This window comes from Vicugna pacos, chromosome 22 (genome assembly GCF_048564905.1).
Source record: "Vicugna pacos chromosome 22, VicPac4, whole genome shotgun sequence".
Classification (NCBI taxonomy): domain Eukaryota; kingdom Metazoa; phylum Chordata; class Mammalia; order Artiodactyla; family Camelidae; genus Vicugna; species Vicugna pacos.
The window spans coordinates 22,049,367-22,070,694 of NC_133008.1; the positions used below are offsets into that span (position 1 = coordinate 22,049,367).

Below are 21,328 nucleotides of genomic sequence, written 5' to 3' on the forward strand. Positions count from 1 at the left end.
CCAATGAGCTGTAAGCAGAAATTTGACAAGACACTTGCAGGCCAGAGTATTTAACTGACAGCGTGAGACCTTTCTGAGTCCATCCCCACTATCTTGGAGGGATGCTGGCCACTCCTTCAGGTGTATTTCCACGTGACTACAACCAGCAGCCAGTTGCCCTGGGTACATGGTGTGACTGAAAAATAAGCCTTCACCTTAAGCTGCAGAGATCTGGGGATGCTCTTGACTGCAGCAGCAGCTGGGCCACCCTGCTATGGGGACCCAGGGAAGAAAGCCGAAAAGGAAGCCCATATGTGAGAAAGAAGGCATGAGCCTGGGGTGGTTCATTTAACATATACAGTTGAACTTCACCATTGGTGGAGTCTGTATTCGTCAATTCTACTGGCTAAAATTTATTTGTGACCACCCCCAAATCAAGACTCACAGTGCTTTTGTGATGATTGGTGGATATTCACAGAGCCAGGTGAAATTTGAGCCACCAGAGGTACATGTTCCCAGTTGAGGTGGGACGAGGTGATGCTCTGCTTTCCTGTTCCAGCTCTCTGACTGTAGACAGGTATTCTTTTTGAGGTCTAGCTAGTGGCACATTTTTCATTTTGGGGATTTTTTTGGGGGGAGGGGAGTAATTAGTTCTGTCTGTCTGTCTGTCTATCTATTCCTTTCAATGGATGTACTGGGGATTGAACCCAGGACCTCACGCATGCTAAGGACGCACTCTACCACTGACCTATACCCCCGCCCCTGGCCCCATCCTTTTTTATTGGTGATTTTGCCATTTGAAAAGGCCCCCAAGTGTACTGTTGAAGAGCTATCTAGTGTCCCCAGGAGGAAGAAGGCCAGGATGTGCCTCTGGAGGAAATATTGTTTGATGAGCTTTGTTCAAGCATGAGCTTATGCTGCTGTTGGCTCTGAGTTCAATGTCAACAAATAGGCAGCATGTATTAAACAAGGTGTTTTGAAACACACAGAAAGTAAGGTTACATACTGATCACTTGACAGAAATCTGACCAGAGGTTTACAGGAACGTACCCGGATCTCCCCGAGGAATCCCTTATTTCCTAATTCAGTTTCCCCAAGACCTTATAGGAAGTAACTGCCGCCATTCACGAGAATCCACCGTTTGCATCCACCACACAGCGGAAGAAAGGGGATGTATAGAACTGATGGCTTGGTGGTTAAGACAGCAGGCTCTGGGTTCAAATCCCAGCTGTGAATTTAGCCAGCCCTAGCCTTGGTTTCCTTATCTTTGAAATGGCCCCAAAACCAAGGCTTCCCACTGGGGCTGGGAAGGACTAAATCACATACTGCCTATCAGGTGCTGGGATGTGGTACACGCGGTATAAACTGTAGATGTTACTATTACTACTGTCATGTGCAACGATGGAGGGGCGGGACCTAGTCTTGTCTGTGATCCAGAATCCCAAGTCTCAGTTTCTCCCTCCATAGAATGGGAGTGGCAGCAGTGCCCCCCTCCCCTCGCTGATTTCACCTACTTGCTTGGTGTGCATCCGCCCCGGCTCGTGCTCCATGTGTGTTGAAGATTACGAGCCACAAAGGACACACAGCCAGGATGGAGACTACAGATGGCACAGACAGCGTAGTGTTTATTACCAGGAGGATGCCTGCATGGCCTCCAGGCATCAGAGTTTTGACACAAGTGACTTGAAGGCACTGGTTTCCGTCCAGCCCCAACCCCTGCCCACTGGGCAGGGGGCCCCATCACCAAGCAGACCCAGTCCCACCCCCTCTTCCAGGGCTGCAGCTCCACTGGGTGGCCGAGGGTCCGGAATGCCTTGCACTGCCAAGGTTCCCAAAATAGAATGGGGTGGACAGCTGCCGGTCCAGGAGTGTCAGGCAGGGGGCTCTTCCCTGGAGCTGGTTTGGGGCTAAGAGACACTGGGGGGCAGGCGGGCAGCCGCGGTCTTCTCCACCACGAAGCCATAGTTGTACTGAAGTAGGGTGAGGGGAGAGAACAGTGATGAAGGGGTAGGGGAGTGGGGGGAGGGGCCGGTGCCTGAGGAATGGTGAGAGGTAGGGAAGCACTAGGAACGGAGGGATCTTGAGCCCTCGAGGTGGGATGTAGCTGGGATCATGGGGGCCAGAGGGAGACTGAGGTGGCCTGCAGCCCCCAACCCCACCCCCTCCCCAGCTCTGCACCTACCTCCTCCTCGATGTCTGCCAGCGACTTGATAGTCAGATCAGCAAAGGCAGAGAAGGCCTGGCAGGCAGGGGCAGGTCAGGCCCCAACCTGGAACCCCCATTCCCTTATCTTTAAGGAGAGCCTCCTCAATATTTGCCCAACCGTCCTCTCCCCCAACCTGCCATGACCTCTAGCCACCAGCATCCAGCCGCCCTTCTGGACTCCCTCATTCCGGGAGACCCTCCAGCCCCCACCCCTTGGTCTCCAGCCTCCTCCAACCCAGGAACTCCCCTCCATGAGTCACGGATGATGCTCCCGGCGTTCTGGTGCCTAGCAAGGCAGTGGGCAGGGGCTGACCCAGATTCCCCATGACCCTAACTCACCAGGGGGCCACAGCTCTTGCCCTCGAATCGGGGGTGCAGTGTGAAGGGAACCCCATCCATGGCTGAAGAAAGCAGGTGGGAGGAAGGAGCTGAGGCAGCCTGCCTGCTGCCCATCCCAACCCAAGACGCCCACCCCAAAGGTCCCAGCTCTTCCCAGTCTTTACAGAATCGGGGAGGCCTAGGGATGGTCCAACCTTGCCCCTGCCCCTTCTGGACTATACAACCTCCGGCCAGTCTCACCCTGCCCCCACCCCTGTGCCTCAGTTTCCCTGTTCTGTGCTCACCTGACATGCCGTAGAGGTTGGAAGCCTCATAGATGGAGTCGCTTCTCCGCAGGGTAGACGCCCGGGAGCCCAGCCTTGACAGCGTCCGCTCCGGGAAGCCACCCTTGCTGGTGGAAGCAGGACAGCCCAGGTTAGGCCTGATGCCATTCCCCTTCCATGGCTGCTCCCATCCCTGAGCCCAAGGACTCACCTGGGCTGTCCAGGCGGGTCCAGGGAGAGGTCCCTCATATCTCGGCTGAGAGCTCGGGGCTTGGGCACTGGACGTGGGGCCTTGGCCTTCTTGCACCAGATGGCAAAGCCACCCATGTCCCTAGAGGAGGAGGAGAGAGGAGGGGCTCTGGTCTAAGATGCAGCCAGGGCTGAAAATAGCTGGCAGGGGAGGCAGGCTTCTGGGTGACCTCACATCTCAGCCAACACTGTCAGCAACATACTAACCAATGTTGCCGGGTTCAGTTACCATACTAGGCACTTTAGACACATCAACGCCTTTATTCCTCATGACCACCCTACAAGATTGGTACAACTGTCCCCATTTTAACATGTGGAAACTGAGGCCCAGGGAGGTGGCAGAAGGGAAGGACTCATGGGAATCCTTGAGGATCAGAGGTGGAGATGAGACTTGGGGGGGTGAGGAAGGAGGCTAGAGACCGAGGGGGCAGCCCTACCCTACTCGCAGGTAACCAGGCACCGTCTTGGTCTTCCCACTCAGCCGGACGTCAAATACAGCCGTGTCTGCGACCCCCAAGGGCACCAGCTTCACACACATGCGTTTCTTCTTGGACACAGAGGCCTCTGGGAGTGGGAGGCAAGGAGGGGAATGAGAAAAGGGAAGAAGAAACAGGGCAGGGGCCCAAAGATGGCTCCAGGATGATGCTCACCAGGGTGCTGTTTAAAGCAGTCACTTGAATGGTGTTAGGACAGTGGCTAAATCACGAATGGTAAGGCCAGAGGAGGGGACTCCATGCAGCTTTTAGGAGCCATTGGGGCAGGCTCATCTTTAGTGACATGGAGGAGCATCCATGGGGTGGCCCTGGGTACCACAGCGAGGGTGGATAGCTGTGGGATCAGACAGAACAGGGTACCCAGCCTGGCCCCCTCCAAACTCACTTTCTCTCAGCCCTCTAATCCAGGGTTCAGCAAACTGCAGCCTGTGAGCCAAATCCGGTCCAAAGTCTCTTCCTCTATGGCTCATGAGCTAAGAGTGGTCTTTACATCCATACATATATGTAACAGATACCACCTGGCCTGCAAAGCCTAATATATTTACTACCTGGCCTTTTACAGAAAAATTTTGCCAAGTCCTGTATCAATAGATATATGCTAAGAGTTAAATATAAATGACAAGACATGATGGGGGCATGCACGGGAGGCAGGGAGAGCCTGATAGTTAGAAAGCAGAGCAGTCACGGCTGGGAGGACAACACTAGGGCAACCGAAGCCCGTGTGCAAAAGCCTGGAAATGAAAAATAGAACTGCGTGTGGTTCAGCTTGGCTACAGTGTTAGGAGACGGAGTAGTAACAGTAACAAAACAGGTTGCATTGACTGGACTCTTACTCTAGGAAAGAGACTGTACCAACCCCACATTTTTACCCAGGGCAGGACACATCGTCCCGCCCTAGATCAGGGCTCTTTAGTCCTCAGCCAACAATGTCGTCACCCAGTGCACCGAGAGGGCGGCCAAGACTCAAAATTCGCGCACCTGTGGTCAGTCCATTCCCTCCCAGGTCCTCCTCTCAGGGACGCGAACGTGCTCCCCGACTCCACCCCATCCCACCCCGCTACATTGTCGACGCGAGACTCACTGGAGTCCAGGGGGTCACAGACTGGGGAGAATCCTGGCGGGAGGGGACTCTTGTCCACCAGAACCTGGATATCGACCACCACATTCTCCTGTGGATTCTAGGGTGGAGGGGGAGACACACAGCGAGTCACCCAGCAGCAGAGACGGCGCGCCCCGAGAATGGACAGCGCGAGTAGGAGGATCCCGGGGATTCTGAAGGCAGGCGCCACTTACCTCTAGGCTGCCCAAAGGATTGAGGCACAGGAAGTAGCCAGATTTCTGCCCGAAGGTCTTGCCGAAGCTAGCAGGAGCCCCCTCCACGGTGCAGGAAATCTAAGGTGCGGACGCTGGTCAGCGCCAAGCTCCTACCCGACCGCAGCCGCCTCTGTCCCCATTAAAGCCCCCGCCCTGGTGCCGCCGCATCTCCCTTTACTTGTCCCGCGTCCCCCGACGTCGCTCACCGCACTGAATCCCCGCGGCGGAGGCGCGGAGGCCGACGACCAGGCCAGCCCAGCCAGCGGAGCCGCGTCGGTCCCCGGCCCTGGATCCATCCCGTGAGACAAGCGCGGAAGGCGGTAGACCGCCTCGGACCTCCGAGCCGCTGCCCGAGGAGAGTTCGGGCAGATATCTGAACTACAACTCCCAGAAGACTTTGTGAGGTCGGGGCCGGAAGCGCCGTATGCGCGTGCTGGGAAAGCGACCCGCCAATGGCATGGAGACAATAAGCCACGCCCCCCGCCCTTCCCGCAAGTGCACCCGTGAGCGACGTTTGCGGAAAACTGTCTCGCTTTCTTCTCAGGCCCAGTAACTTCCGCCGGAAATGTCCGGGCTCAACGCTTAGAGATTCGCTAGCTGCAAACCAGAACTGCGCTCCCCAGAATTCCTTGCGGTGTTAGCCTGTCCTCCAGAAACACAGTGGGTGTTTCCGGGAAATTGGGGAGACAAGTATGAAAAACCCGCAATTCTAGTTCTAGAAAGTCATCCCAAGGAAAACTTCTATGGATTATGCAGTGATTAGTTTAACTAAAAATAGGGACCAATTTGAGCCATGAAATCTTGGTGTAACTTGAGGACTTGCTCACAGATACAATAAGGTTTTTTTTTAATGTGATATTAAAGTATTTAGTATGGCTGCTTGCTTTTACACCTTCAGGTGGAAGATATGGAAAGCTAGGGAACAGAATATTATCTACTTCTGCATGTTTTACAATTTTCTACAATATCATGTGTTAGCCCACCGCATGGTTTTTGTAACAGAGCACGACCCTATTGTTATCAGTGACCATCTGATATCTACAGTGGTGTTTGTAACTACCTCAACTGTATAATGGTTTAAAGAGTTTTTCTCATGCTCTTGCTGACCAGGGTTAGGCTGGAGAGGAGGGAGGCATAGGTGGTCCACCCAAACCCTGGTGGTGCTGTGTGAGGGGATCATGCTCAGTGCCCTGCTTTTGCCCCCAGTGCCCTCCTCATAACCCTGACACCTCAGAAGCGGCAGTGGAGTGTTTTGTGCATCTTGTTGTTCATAGTTGTTGATCCCTGTGGTTTCCTTGTATCCTGTTTTTCGAGCTGCAGGCCTCAGCCTGCTTAAAAGGCTAAAAGCATTTATCAGCCTGACTTTAAACTGCACAAATTTTTCTCTAGAGCTCTTTTCTACAGAGCCTCTTTCTGTGCACCTTTTGTTCTAGGAACAAGAATATTAAGAAAGTCCCAAAGCCAGAGGTAAACTTCATACCCAGCAGAAGGAAGGGGACCATTGTATCTGCAAAAACAAGAAAAACTTTGCAATAATTTGTTACCCTGTATATGATCTCTGTGGAAACTAGCTCCACCCCTTGAACTTGAACTTTTGCTATAAATCCCCCTGCCTTCTCTCCCCAACAGGCTTACAGTCTTAGAGGCATTAGCCCACTATGACCTCCTTTGCCTGGCAAAGAAATAAAGCTGCCTTTTCAACTTCATCCAAAACTCTGTCCTTGAGTCACAATTCAGTAAGCAGGGTACAGAGGCTGTGTTTCCACCTGTGAGCTAAGAATGATTTTTATATTAGTGATGAAATAAAATTGTTCTTAAGGTAGGTCAAGAAAATTTTTACCATAAAATTTTCTCTGCTGTTTGGGCCACTACTCGCTCCCCTTCAGTATGTATTGTGCATCTGTAACTGAGCAGGACCCTATGGGGTCTTCCTGGGATAGGTCTGTCACCCCCAACCCCATCCCATGTTCTCCACCTGCCTCTTATTTGTAGAAAAACTAGCCTCATAGGCCTTCCCTGAGTTCTAAAGAATAAATTTAATCAGAGAAGTGGGAAAACGCAGAAGCAAAGGAAAACAGTCAAGCAAGACAAAACAGTAATAGTTTAGCCATTAAACAAAGTCAAGGACCTTTAGTTCCTCCTCAAGGGCTATAGATATTATGAGCCATATTCTTTGAGCCGTTTTGCAAATACTGAAACCATCACCAGGTGGAAGAAGTTAACTGTATGTTGCCCACAAACATGTAGAGCCCAATGGGTTGGAACCAGAAGGTTGATGATGTTGACTCTTGATTACCTCACCACCAACCAATCAGAAGAATGTCCATAAGCTGATCATGTATCCCACAACTCCCACCCTCCCTCACCCCGTCTTTAAAAACCTTTCCCTGAAAGCCATCAAGGAGTTCAGATCTTTTGGACAGTAGCTGCCTGGACTTCTTGCTTGGCGCCCTGCAATAAACAATACACTTTCCTTCACCACAATCCAGTGCCAACAGATTGGCTTTACTTCACTACAATCCAGTGGCAATAGATTGGTGCACGGGTAAACTGACCCAAGTTTGGTTTGGTAACACATTTGCATTATATATTAACTAGATCTCCTTAACGCAGGAATGCCTGCTCAACAGAAAAGCAATTTTCTTCTAGTGCCAGCAAGGGAACTCTTTATGAGATAATAGTCCTTCCTAAATCCTGTAACGGGCCACAGTGGCCCACTACTCACATAATATGTGCAGACCTGGCCTCTGTAAATTGTCAGAACCCTGTCTTGAAAACTATGCAACTGGGCTTCGACTTCTAACTGGCGGAACAGTCCTCAGAACTTTCTGAAAGACTCTCTCTTGGGTTATAATCTCAGATTGACTCAAATAAAATTCTCTAAATCTTTCTTAGATTAACTATTGACTAAATTTTGTTGATATTTGTAAATGGAAGAAAACATCAAAAGAAGAATATTTAATGACATATGAAAATTATATGAAATTCAAAACTCAATGCCCATGAGGAAACAAACATCCTGGAAAAGATAACCCACTGAGATACAGAAATGAAGAAACTATGGGTCCCCTTGAAGTACCCCATTATTCCCACCACTTTGGAGGAATATTGGTTCCCAACGTCAGGAGTTCTCCCGATGAAATTTGAAACTGGTCCCCATACATAGAAGGCAAGGAAAAACAAAAGAAAGAGGTAGACCATTCCAGGTTGGTAGGTGGTAGCTTTAATCAGCAATGGAACTTATTTATGAGGCTTTTTGGGGGGCAACCACAAGACCAGTAGATCTCCACACTGCTCACCAGAATCTTAAATGTTTATATAGAGGCCTTAACTGGATTCAGTCACATATACTGTTCAGATGGCCTCAACAACACTTTACTCTATCAAAGCTGAGTCTTTGAAAATGGCTCCCATTGTGGGAATAGTGGGTGGAACATGCATTCTAAAGATGGGGAGCAGGGGTAAGGGGCCTCTGATTGCCAGGAGCCACAAGGGTCAACTGACAGTCATGTTCTCTCAATGACCTCCTCCAACACGCCACCCCTCGTGACCGGCTTGTACAATCTGACATGGTCCCCCCTTCTACAACATGTGATGAATGGTCAGCCAGGAGTATCATTAGCATGGAGGGGGCATGTTGGGTGGCTATCCTGAAGGAGATTTAGTAGGGAAACTGTGGATGTGCCTGCACGCGGGACATCTCACAGAAGTGGCCGGACTTATCTGCAAACAGAAATTCCTGCCAAGTGACCCTTCCTCTTCGGAGGAACATTGTTCCAGGAGGAACATTGCTTGCAAACAAGGATGTTTATCTGTTCCTCAAAAGGAACAGGCCTGCGAACAGGAGGGTCTGAAAGCAATAAAGATACTTAGGATAAGGGAGTGAACAGGAGGGTCTGGAAACAATAAAGATACTTAGAATAAGAAAATGACTAGGAGGAATGTCTTAGATGTAGTGCGCTTGCATCAATTCAAAAAATACTGTCTCGCGATGCTTGGTACGGGTTCGGGTTGCTCCTTTGTGTGGGGGGTATAAGAATAAAGAAACCAGAGCCTCGAGAGACTTTTTGCACCACAACCGCTCAGGGATTCATTTCGTCGGGCACATTTCGTCGGTCACATTTTTGTGATTCATTTCGTCGGCAACATATCCAGCTGCAATGGAGGCAGATAGCACAACAACAACATAGGCACATGCAAAAGGAAGCAGGGATTGGGGTGGGAGGGTATAGCTCAATGGTAGAGTGTGTGCTGGGCATTCAAGAGGTTCTAGGTTCAATCCCCAGTCGTCCATTTAAATAAATAAATAAATAAACCTAATTACCTGCCCCTCCCAAAAAAGAAGAAACATGGATTAAGATAACAATTCTCAAAATAAGTAACAATTTTTTTCCCACCAAGAGCCTCATGATTTGAATACTGATTTATTAAGTCCCTGAGGCTGGGAGTCACTCAAGGCCTTCACTTGTGTCCTCATGTGCTTTAATAAAGATAATACGTTAGCAGACGCATCAGGCATGAACACACAACATTCTACTTGAATAATGACACAGGTGCCTCCTTGCAAGGCAGTAATGATGTCCAAGGTCATCCTATTTTGAAGGACAGCTTTTCTCATTCCAGACATGTCACTGTTCAGGAAGCACAGACTTTGTCAACTATCACTTAAGACTTGCTGGGTGAATTGAGTAAGGGCTTCCTTGAGTACTCCAGGCCAATAAAAGGGACAAAGACAGTGGTCAAATGATTGTACCAGTGGAAAACAGAATGTGCCCATCTGGACTGGAGGAGAGGGAGGTTCACAACTTTTGTGACTGTGGGGTGGATTCTCTCTGCACCCAGGATGCAGCAGCCCCACCATCCAGGTGGAAGCCATGGCCAAATATTTTTGCCCCACATCCATTGGATCTCATTAAGGATTACCCAATAAATACCTGGGCGGCATGACCAGGCAGTGCCAAACCAGTCGCTATCCTTCATAGGACAGAATGCTGGCACTGTTTCCAATGATGTACTTCTCATATTCCTCATATTCCAACTGAGTTGGTTCTGTTGAGAATGTTTCTTCTGTTCCCAAAATAGAGGTGCCCAGGTACTCAAATATCCCTAACCTGAGGTAAACCACATGTACCCATCTCGGATCTAAGCATAACCACCTGTGTCTCTGATGGTACTTTTATTGGTCAGCAGTTTGCTGGGCTGTCGGGGATGACTAACAGAAAAAGAATATCCCCTGCTCAGTGTTACTGATAGTGTGTGCCTGGTTTTTGGATCAGTATTGGTAATATCAGATGAATTAAAGGCACTAATCTAAGGGGGAGGGTATAGCTCAGTGGTAGAGTGCATGCTTAGCATGCATGAAGTCCTGGGTTCAATCCCCAGTACCTCCATTTAAAAAAAATCAAAATAAATACATACCTAATTGCCTCCTCCCTACTAGAAAAGGAAAAAAAAAAAGAGCTTTCATCCAGGTTTGTTTTTCTGTAATGTAATATACTGCGTTAGCGCCTTCTAATTCCCTCACTGGAGTGTTGGTGCCCACCACGGCAATCCTGATGAACTAGCGAGGAGCAGTTTTTCACATATCCAACAGCTGGAGTGATTCCTTTGCTGGGCATATGTGTGGGTCCCTTTGGTGCCCACCCTGTGACTGGACAGCACATAAGCAGCAGGAGTCTAAGGTCAAAAAGACAGATCCTTAGTACGAACTTGCAGGGGAAGTCTTCCCCTTCACACTTATGACCTGATCCTTAGATGTTAATGTGGCTGCAGTTTTATGAACTTGACCTCGTTGTGCATATCAGACATGTCGGCAGAAAGAGCAGCACTGTCAGAAGTGAGGAGGTGGACTGGGGGAAGGAAAGATCAGAGCAGGACCCCTACCTTCTCCTCCCAGACCAGGACCCCCACCTTCTCCTGTCTTTCAATGGTGAGTGTCCAGCTTATAGCAGGACAGCAGGGTCCTCAGTCTGGCACATGGGGCAACAGGCCTTCCTAGTTGATTATTTAAATGTATTAAAGCCTGGGGCAGTACTTTAGTCTGCCTAGCGGGTGGTTTTTCCTCTTAGTCATTTAATCTGCTGCTTTAAAATTCCGTTCTCTCTTTCTGCCAATCCCGCTGCCTGCAGCTTTGGGTTGGAGGATGGGGGAGGGGTGGAGATGGACCTTCTGCTCAGTGTCATGTGCTTTGGCCCAATCTTGCACATCATGACCCTTAAAATGTAATCCCCGGTCACTGTCTATTCGATGAGGATATCTGTACTCAGTTCCTCTAATCCCCTAGTGGTGGACAGTGACAGGGGAAACCTTGGGTTAGGCTAGATGTGGTATCCACCCAAACCAAGACAATTAGAACCCTCACTTGCCAATCCCTCACTGGTTGGGAATTCCAGTGGATGGCCCCAGATTCCATTGGCAGCTGCCTGGGGCATTGTTTAGAACACACAGGACCAACTGTAACTGCATTAACCAAGTCACCGTATTTCGAGGGCAATTTAGCATCCTTGGCAATATGCCATCCCACTACGATGGCTGCTCGTCCAATAAGCCCAATCTGCTGTATCTACTGAAGAGCCCATTAGGGCTTCTACTGGGTTAGAGCATTAGCTTCCCGATTGCCAGGGACATGGATAACAGTGAGGATCGCCTCTGGTTACTGAAGGTGAACCCAAATGTCTTTTCACATATCTTCACCCTGCAAGGGCTTATTCATGATCATCCACTCCTTGGCTTCCCATTGTCCAAACCATAGGGTTAATGCCTTGAAAACAGCCCAACTATTAATGCAAAGGGTTAACAATCACCCGGGGGTCTTGAGTGATCGCCATGAGTTCAGCCCACTGTCTGCTGCAGTTTGTTTGCCATCCAGATGGTGGCAGTGTTGGGCTGAATAGTGACTGCAATCCAATGACCTGCTGCCCAACCAGATTCAGCTCAACTGCAGGCATCAGCAGAAATTTCCCCCACTTCCTCTCTACACGCTGCGAGGGCAACCACAGGAAGAGGGGTGGGGCATTTGGAGGCTCTACATACTCTGCAAGATCCAGCAGTACCCGTGTTTCTAGAGACAGTGGGCTGGCCAACAGGGGGCTCTTGTGCTGCATATAGGACGTCACTCAGTGACTGTGGGAGTTTGAGCTGTGGCAGAGGGGTGTCGATGGAACATACTCTTAACACACCTCTTGATAAGAACTGACGTTATTTCCATGGTATGCTGGTTTTCGCTAGAGGCTCTCCTTGGAGGGGCGTGATGTATTCTGCTAGAGCTTTTGCTTTATGGAGGTATATTGGGTTTCTGCCCCCTTCCGGAGCTGGGACCAAAATCTGAGGGGTACTGTCTCCTTCTGTCTCTGCCACGGTGCGCAATCCATACCGTCCAGAGTCACAGATACATCTAACTCTCATGGTAACCCTGCTTGGGAGATGCCCAGAGCTTTAATCTGCTTCACTAGTATTTTTGCCTTCTCAAGTATTTTTGGCTTGCTGCTCTAATCCCCAGTCCCACACATGCCCTTTCTTTGCTGAAAGGTGGTATAAAGGATGGAGGCACTGCACCAGGTGGGGAATAAAAGTCCTCTGAAACCCCCAAATCCCTACAAAGGTTTGTACCTTTTTCACATTACTAGGGGTTGATAGGCTTGCCCCTTGTCAATCACAGCTTTGGGGACAAGGATGGGGGGAGACCTCTCAGGCATTTCCCGTCTGAAGTCTATGTCTTAGAATAGTGAATACAGGAAAGCACATTCAAAACTGGAAGAATTAAACGAGTGCTTTCAGAGGACCCAGTGCAGGAGTAAACAGGAGACAATAGTTAATGGACTTTTCACAAAAATAGCAGAACTTCAGACATTTAAAAAAAACCAATATTACTATCTTAAAAGAAATGTTTGGAACCAAAAGTTTTATCAATAATACATTGATAGCCTGTATTTTGAAAATTCAGGGACCAGGGATTTGGATAAGAATCCACAGTCAGTTAATAGTCCAGATGAAAGAGAGACTTCTGTAAATTCTAAGCCTTTGAGTCCAGACATCTTGAGAAAGCTGTCTCATCAGATGTCATCCACTTCAACTCTGGGAAAGCTTTACCTTCCGGTCACCAAATGGTGTGAAATTCCAGTCAGGGTTTGGTGCTTTCTCTAAATATGTCACATGAACCTAAGAATCTGTTCTCTTAAGTGTGGTGCCACAAGGGCTGGTTGACAGAATGTGGTAAGGGCCTTTCCATCAAGGTTGAAGAAAGAATCCTTCTAGAGGTGTATTTTCTAATAGACAAAATTTCCAGGTTGCAAGGTGTGATGCTTAAGGTCTTCATCGCCCTGGAGCACACTGTGAAAGATCGCTCTACCGAAGCGTGGTTATTTTTAATAGAAGCAATTAGGCCTTACAATATTGAAGCATATCTACTTTCATTAGCTGCAGATAAAAAGAAATGGGAGCTAGGTGCATTGAACATCCTATAACTATCTCAAAGAGCGAGAGTTTATGAGTTCCAAAGGGGGTGCATCTGAGATTTAGAAGAACCAATGGCAATGCTTTTGGCCAAGGTATTTGGAGGGCATTTACAAATGTTGAGTCTTCATAGTGCTGTTGCATTTGACTAACCCGGAGGATTGAGGATGATAAACACAATGGAAGTGTTATAAACTGGCCAAATAGCACAGACTTGTTGAAGTACCTGACCTGTAAAATGGGTTCCCCTATTACTATAAAGTTCCAGAGGGGGTCCCCAGATAGGGATAATCTTTTCTAGCAAAATTTTAGCTGCAGAAACAATGGCCTGTCTACAAGGGAAAGCTTCAGTCCAGTGAGAAAACATACAGCTCTGTTTATATCCATGAGATGGGGGCATGAAGCTACATGAAGTCCATTTCTCAAACCTCCAATGGGCTGTTAGGCAATTCAAAACATCCTGGAGCAGCGCGAACAGGTTTCCCTGCATGTACTTTGGACAAATGGGACAAGCAAGGTAAGCACTTTTTGCAGCTTTATTAATATTTCCCCACCGATATTGATTCATGCATGCTATCATTTTTGTTAGTGGACCAATGGTTTAATGCATTGGTTTAATGTAAGAAGTGGGACTCTTATATATATAATAATGGTTTGTATTATTATATATAATATAAAATAAACATAATGTAATAATAATACAAGCCACTATTTTATATATATGATTCTATATTATAATATAATGGCTTAATATAAGAATTGCAAATCTTAGAATTTCTGGTTGGATACATTTGTTATTTGACTAAACCAGAATTTTCCCTTTTTATCAAACCAACAGTTACTAGATTTCCAATATTGATTTTCTCTTTCTGGGGCCAACTGTTGGCCATTTCTAGTCAATTTTCTAGATTGTCATTTTGAGGAGCACCCCTTTGGACTATGACAGAGGTTTGGCCACTGGTTCCTTTGAAAGCAGCATTTTTGGCAGAAATATCAGTGAATGGATTTCCTTTAGCCTCTAGAGAGTCAAGCTAGGAATGCCAGGGATCTTAATGCCAATGCAGCTGGCAAGAGTATGGCATCTGAAGAATTTTGGATAATAGAGCCATTTTTAATATTTTCCCCACTAGAGGTAAGAAAACCTCACTGTTTTCATAACATCTCAAATTCATGGGCTACCCCAGTTGCATAATGGATATTGGTATAAATGTTTGAAGTTTTGCCTTTGGCTAAAGTACAAGCCTGAGTGAGAGTGTGTGATTCAGCCTGTTGGGTGGAAGTAGCCAAAGGTAAGGGTGCTGTCTCAGCGACTTTGGGAGGTGTGATAGCATACCGAGCATGATGTTTACCATGGCCATCCTTTAATTATGAACCACCAGTAAACCATGAGAAGTCTACATTGGTTAGAGGAGATTATCACAGGGAGTCAAAAGGTGATCTGTCAGTGTTGAACAATCATGAGGGAGTTCGTCAGTGAAGGAGAGGAGAAAAAAAGCAGGGTTGAGGTTATTACGACCTGAAAGAGTTATGTGAAGAGCAATCAGCAAAAGGATTTCATAGGAGGTGAGGCAACTGCCTGAAAAGTGTTGAGTGTGATGGAAATTCAGGAGGGCTTCTACTGCAGGGGGTACAAAGGTGGATAATGGAGAATCCCATGTTGATTTCTTTGGTGATTTCTTCGTAACCAGAAGGGCAGTCACAGGAGCGGTTCTGAGGCAAGGAGGGTATTCCAGTGCCACAGGGTCCAGATGTTGGCTATGATACCCTATGGGTCAATGATGGTTCCTGTGTTTTCGGGTGAGTCCTCCAAGGACATTTCCTTTCTTCTCAAATAGAGAGGAGAGAAGGAATCTGATAAGTAGGATGTCCAAGGGCGGGGATCTCATTAAGCCCTTCTTTAAGGCTCCAAAAACTATGTCATCCTGACCTCCCCAAACAATGGGGTTAAGTTTGCTGTTTTTTAATGAAGCATATAGGGGCTGGGCCTTAAAGAAAGAATTTTGGAGTCCAGTTTTGACAGTAGCCAGCTAGCCTGAGAAAACCTCGTAGTTGGTGCTTAGTTTTAGGTTTGGGGAAGTTCAGGATCCCATGAAGCCTACCTGGATCTACATGTAGTCCTTGTTCTGAGATCAGGTGCCCTAAATATTGAACCTGAATTTGAGCAAACTGCAATTTTTCTTTGGAGACTTTACAAGACCAAAAGTTTTGACAGGTGGGTGCCATCTTCCTGCGAAGAGGTTTGAGAATGGCAACATAGGAGCAAATCTCCCATATATTTTGAAAAAAAAAAGTAGAGCCTGAAGAAAATTTTACATCATCCAAATCAGATTTTAAGATTTGTGAAAATTAAGAGGGACTTTCTGTGAAGTCCCGGGGCACTACTGTCGAGGTGTATTGCTGTCCTTCCCATGTGAAGGCAAAAAGATATTGGCCTGCCTTGTAAGCTGGAATGCTGAAGAATGCACTGCATAGATCAGTTATGGTGAAACTTCTGCTTTCAGTGGCGATGAATGTTAGTAGTGTTGATAAGTTAGAAACAACAGGGTGACAAGAAATAATAATGTTGCTCATTGCTTGAGGGACCTAGACAAACCTACCTCCTCAACCCTTGGGTTTTCTCAAAAGTAGAATAAAAGTGTTACAGGAACTAGCATAAAGGATAATGAAGCCCATTATAATGACTTGTAATCTTCTATTAGGTTTATACCTTGAAGGGCTTCTTCACTTACAGAGTATTGATTAATTCTAGGGAGAGGTTTTGAGAGGTCTGTTTGGATCTCAATGGAAGATGCACTGTGGATTTTGCCAACATCAGTTGGAGATTTTGCCCATAAGGATGGTGGTAGCTGAATTAATAGGGACAAATGATCATTGTCTCCAGAATCAGCTCCAGTATCATCAGAGATGGGGCAAATAAAAAATGCTGAAGGATTATCTAATTAACTTATTGGCTATTTTGATTGCTACTCTCAAATTCTAGAATTATTTCCCCCTTTCTGGAGAAAGAAATTCTGGCATAATACTTTTCTAAGACGTTTCAGCCTGATAAATAAGTAAGGGCTGAGGAACTAATGAGAAAAGGGTGTGTCTCTCTCAAGGGGCCTAAACAAAAGGGAAAAGGTTCATTCTTGAGGTTCATTAGAGACTCCCGATATTAGAACTGTTTCAGTACTCTGAGGCAGGGGCTGCTTTAGAGCAGAGGAGTTGAACATCCAGACTATGTCTCCAGTGTCAATAAGGGACAGACAGAGGTTCATTCCCAATCTGGAGAGTTGTTTCTCTGAGCAGATTAAGACAGACTATTGGAAAGAGCCGCTGTAATTCTTGGGAATTAGAAGGACATTGGAAAGCCTGGTAAGGGGACTGAAGATGCCTGGAAGCTTAACTTTATAACAGTCTCATTTCTAGTGTCCTGGCTTTTTGCAAAAATAGAGAAATTAGGTTTTTGGTTTTTGAAGTCCTTCATTTGCTATAGTTAAAAATTAAGACTTTTGGTGTTCTTTCTTTTAGGTGACTCATCTAGGGTGCAAGCAAGCTGATTTGCTGAATTAACTACATCTGGAGTGGACATAATTTCCCATTCCACCCTGGTCCTTTTAACTAAAAGAGAAAGATCCCAGTTCAGCCCATTAATAAACATAGAGTTAAAGGCTACCCAGAGGATTCAACATCTGAAAAAGACCAGAATTTTCTTTGAAAACAATCTGAAGTTGATTATAGTAGTTATGAACAGGTACATCAGATTTTTGTGTGCAAGCCTAAATTTTGTTCTGGTCATTGAGTGTAGAAAAAGCTACTGCAATTGATCTGTGGAGGACTCTAGTGAGTGCTCTAGGCTCTTGACAAAAGTTAGGGGTTTGTTTTTCCTAAATCCTTTTCAAAGGATGTTCCCATCGGGTTAGCTTGTTTCATCCAATACTTGGTTTGATCCTTACCAACAAGCATGTGGACTAACTGATACAGATCTAGATAGCCAGGCTTGTTTTGAGATAGGCTGGGACCTGGCACTCTTTACCAGGAGTGTTTGCATCCGGACAAATGGCTCCTCGAGCAACAGAATACAAAGAAATTACAAGGCACTAAAAATATCTACAACACATGTTCAGTTGGGGCAACTATGAACAATAAGATACAAAAAGGCCACAAACCAGCTGCCATTTCGGAAGTGCCAGCAAAAGCAAGGTACTGGGCATGATCCCATCACACAGCACCTCCATGGGCATGTGCAGAACACCTAAGCTATGCCTCCTCCCCAAACCACTGATCTGCCCCCACCCTCTCCCTGTTTAAGGACTGGGCTTGTTTCCTCCTCCACTCAGCTCAGGGAGTGATTAAGAGCATCTGTTTCTTATTTTCACTTCCTCCTGCTGCGGCAGTCCCAGTAAAGTCATGCTTGAATTTCTTTATTTTTTTAATAATATTCTTTTTAAATTAATTGATTGATTGATTGATTGTGGGGGAGAGGGTAATTATGTTCATTTATTTATTTATTTACCTTTTTAATGGAAGTACTGGGGATTAAACCCCAGACCTTGTGCTTACTAAGCATTCACTCTACCACTGAGCTATAACCTGCCTCCCATGCCTGAATTTCTTGTCCAGCCTTTTATCAATTTCTATTGATTAAAAATTCTGAGAACCTGGGTCTGGAATAGGTTGAACTCCTATGTGAAATTCCCCAGCAAACCTATGGGAACCCTCAGTTACTTTCGGGAACTCTTGCAATTCATATGGTTTGCAATTCAGCCTCAGTCCAGGGAACCTCAGAAACTTGTGTTTTCTTTGGGTCCTTGGAAGATTTCACTTTAAAAGGGCAGATTCTGATTGGTTTGGGGTGAGCGGGTGAGAGCGATTTAGGGAAAAAGGGAAGTTTGGCCAGAGAATTAGGATGGGGAAGCAAAGGTTATAGAGGAAGTGGAGGCAGCGCAAAGAGAAAGAGGAAGATGGCAACAAACGTGGAGCCTTAGCACGAGACGGGTGCTGCGACACAGAAAAGTTGAAGGCGAGGAAGGAGAGCCTCAGGGCCTTGTTGTCTCTCTTTGTTTGCTTCAGTTAACTTAAAAATTGCGTTTTGCAGAGAGGCCATTTTTGACTCCTGATAATGTTCGGAAGCCTCAAAATATCAATCAAAATAGGCATCCCATTCAATTTGGACAATTTTAGAGCCATGGCTGTCCAATATTAAGAAAATTAAGTTTAGGGAGTTCAAAAGTTCCCCAAAATGGCCATCAGTGTTCTAAATTATTTTGGGGTTAAGTCAGTCCATTTAGTTAGAAATGGGCATGAGTAGAGACTGATTGGGGAGTGGGGGGTAATTTGGTTTGTTTGTTTGTTTGTTTTTAGAGGAGATACTTGGAATTGAACCCAGGACCTTGAATATGCTAAGCATATGCTCTACAACTTGAGCTACACCCTCCCCAGGATTGTGATTTTTAAACATAAAGTTGACTGGGATCCCTAAAGGGGAGTGGAGGGGAACCCTCAAAACATTTAGATGACTGTAATCCCATTTCTTAGAGGTTTTTCTTTAGAGCAAAGGGAAGAAAAATCTTAAACAGCACAGTTCCCATAGAAACACCCAGGTGCCAAAAGGAACCAGACTGAGGACTAGTACAGTTTCAGTAGAAACAGCCTGGTTTCAAAAGTCAGGCCAAAGTGCCAAATGGGTAATCACAGAAAGGACAAAGCCTTAAAAAAAAAAAAAAAAAAAGCAGGTCCTGAATAAAGTCTGGAGACTTTAAAAATGCAAAAAAAAAAAGCAGATTTTAAATCCAGGAGAAAATTTACCCTCAAACTTGGGAAGAAAGGACTGGGCTCAGTGGGCTCTGTGGGTACCAGCACCTGTTTGCTTACCATCCTCAGTCTTTCTGGACCCCACTTCTCAGACATCAAGTAAAATTTACCTAAAACAATTAAACAATCAGTTATTTTACCGAAAAAAAAAAAAAGAAGAAGAAGAAGGAGGGGTACTCGGGAAAACAATTGCAATTTGGGATATGCAAATTATAGTGAACCACAGACAAGCCTGGAGAACGTAGGAGAGAAATGTTCTCTTATAGAGGAGAAGGGGGAGTTGGGAGGGGCTGTTGTAAACAAAGAGTCCACTGGAGGAAACTGGGAGTTCAGAGTGTAGTGGCTTTTCATTGGCTGAGTTGTGACAGTCTCTAACTGGCTGGTCTGTTGCCGGGCAGGGAGGAATCCTTCCTTCCTCCTGCAGAGTAGCAAAGTAGTCATCTTCTTCCTGTTGGAGGTGCAAAAGTACCACCTCTGTCTGTTGCAGAATTGACACTGAGAGGTAGGTCATAGGAGTTCACCCTTCTGGCCTCCCCACCCCATTTTAAATGAGGTTTCTGTTTATTCGTTTTCATGTTTCCCCGCTTTGATCAAAAGCTTTCTCTGAAAGCTGATCCAGAGTCAGGTTTGTTTTCCCAGGTCAGTGAGCTCAGCAGGCATGTATTCTCTCATCAGGAACACTTCCTGACTGGGGGCTGCCCCACCAGCTGGGTTTTTGGTTGCTGTGATTTGCTGTCCTTGGTATTAGGGGTCTGACAGCACAGGGTGCTTCATCCATTTCACCGTCAATCACCTTAACATCCTCCCCTTCAGTCCCCTCACTTTCCCAGGGGTCCCACCTCTTAGTGGCTTTATCGCAGGTGCTCCAACCTTAATCTGAGGCGGCTTGCACCCTCCTAGCTTTGCAGAACAGCACACTCAGTTCTCCAACTTAATATCCTGCTTTCCCACCTTCTCCACTAGCCCCAAAGCTATCAGAGTAGTGAACAACTTCACATCTTTCTCTAACCTCAACTTTTCCTCCAATTTGCTAACTGAGCTTCAGCCTCTAGTTAGCATGGGTGGCCAGCTCCCTGTGACAGTCATTTATCTCCCTTCTTTGCTCAACTGCACTCTGCACAGTTCCTCAAACAGCACATTAGACCAGGTGATGTTTTCAGGGCATCTCTGTACTCATGTGGAGGTCCACAAGCATCTAATATACAGGACACTCTTCCTCACACAGAGGTCGATGGCCATCCAGTAATTTCCCCCTCAGATGCCTCTTTCCCAAGGCCCATTCCTTCAGTCTCCTGGCTGGCTCACCAATTGTTGGCTCCCAACCTCCAGAACCAACCCAAGCTGGTATTCCCTGAGTGAAATCTGAAACTGGCCCCTGTAGACAGAGGGTAAGGAGTGACGGAAGAAGGAGGCAGAACACTCCATAATTATAGGTGGCAGGTTTAATAAGCAAGGAAACTTACTTAAAAGGCTTGTCTTGGGTGCCTGCAAGATGAGTAGGTCTCAGCCCTCACCCACCATGATCTTACAAGTTTATACAGAGATCTTAACGGGGTTCAGTCAGATGTATCAACCAGATGGCTTCAAAAATGCATTATTCTCTCAAGGTTGTGGCTTAAAGTGGCTTGAAGTGAGAAAAGTGGGCAGAACATATATTCTAGTATAGAGGAAGGGGGGTGGAAAAGGATAGAGGAAGAGATAAGGAGCCTCTAATTGCCCCGTTCAGCTCTCAGGTCAACTGGTCATCACATCCTCTCAATGACCTCTTCCAACAAGAAAACATGGTTTGGATGCCCACACTCAGTCCTGGGGCTGCTTCAGAGGCCCAAGACTGAGAAAGGGGTGCTGATTGAACTGCAGACCCAGGGAAATGTCCAATGTGGGTCGAGGGCACTCTGGAGCTGGTGTGTATTATAGGAGAGGGAGAGGCTGCTGGAACGGGGATCAGGGAAGGAGCTGGAAGGAAAACAAGAACAACTGTGACACGATTGGAGAGATAAGAATCCACCCAGGGACAGGCAATGGATTAAATTCTAGACTCCTCTTTAGGGAAAGCAAGAGCCAGGGAGACACACATTCCCCTGGGACCCAGGAACCCCATTTTGGGGAGCTCCATCTAAGGAAAGGATTCAGTCAAATCCAAAACTTATCAACTGATGATAAGGATGAAGTCTCACAGGGTAGTGAGAATGCACTAGGCATTGAGCCAAACATTTTTGATATATTGATGTATTTAATTCT

General features: G+C 46.6%; 1 protein-coding gene across 1 annotated transcript; it reads right to left on the minus strand.

Moving 5' to 3' along the window:
* Nucleotides 1-1,571: 1,571 nt before the first annotated feature.
* MVB12A (multivesicular body subunit 12A) lies at nt 1,572-5,238 on the minus strand. Its single transcript, XM_072946977.1, has 9 exons — nt 5,050-5,238; nt 4,823-4,921; nt 4,611-4,707; nt 3,473-3,599; nt 2,998-3,117; nt 2,808-2,914; nt 2,524-2,585; nt 2,162-2,218; nt 1,572-1,949 (listed from the first exon to the last, which is right to left on the minus strand). The coding sequence occupies exons 1-9, from the start codon at nt 5,137-5,139 to the stop codon at nt 1,887-1,889; spliced, it is 822 nt and encodes a 273-aa protein (XP_072803078.1). The 5' UTR covers nt 5,140-5,238; the 3' UTR covers nt 1,572-1,886.
* Nucleotides 5,239-21,328: the final 16,090 nt, after the last annotated feature.

Bases quoted from the DNA above. Each gene is read 5' to 3' on its own strand.
- MVB12A (XM_072946977.1), bottom strand. From the start codon at position 5,139: ATGGATCCAGGGCCGGGGACCGACGCGGCTCCGCTGGCTGGGCTGGCC. The intron at 3,118-3,472 runs GTAGGGCTGCCC...CTCCTCCTCTAG, and splicing joins CCTGGTTACCTGCGAGTAGG to GGACATGGGTGGCTTTGCCA. The intron at 2,586-2,807 runs GTGAGCACAGAA...TGCTTTCTTCAG, and splicing joins CAACCTCTACGGCATGTCAG to CCATGGATGGGGTTCCCTTC.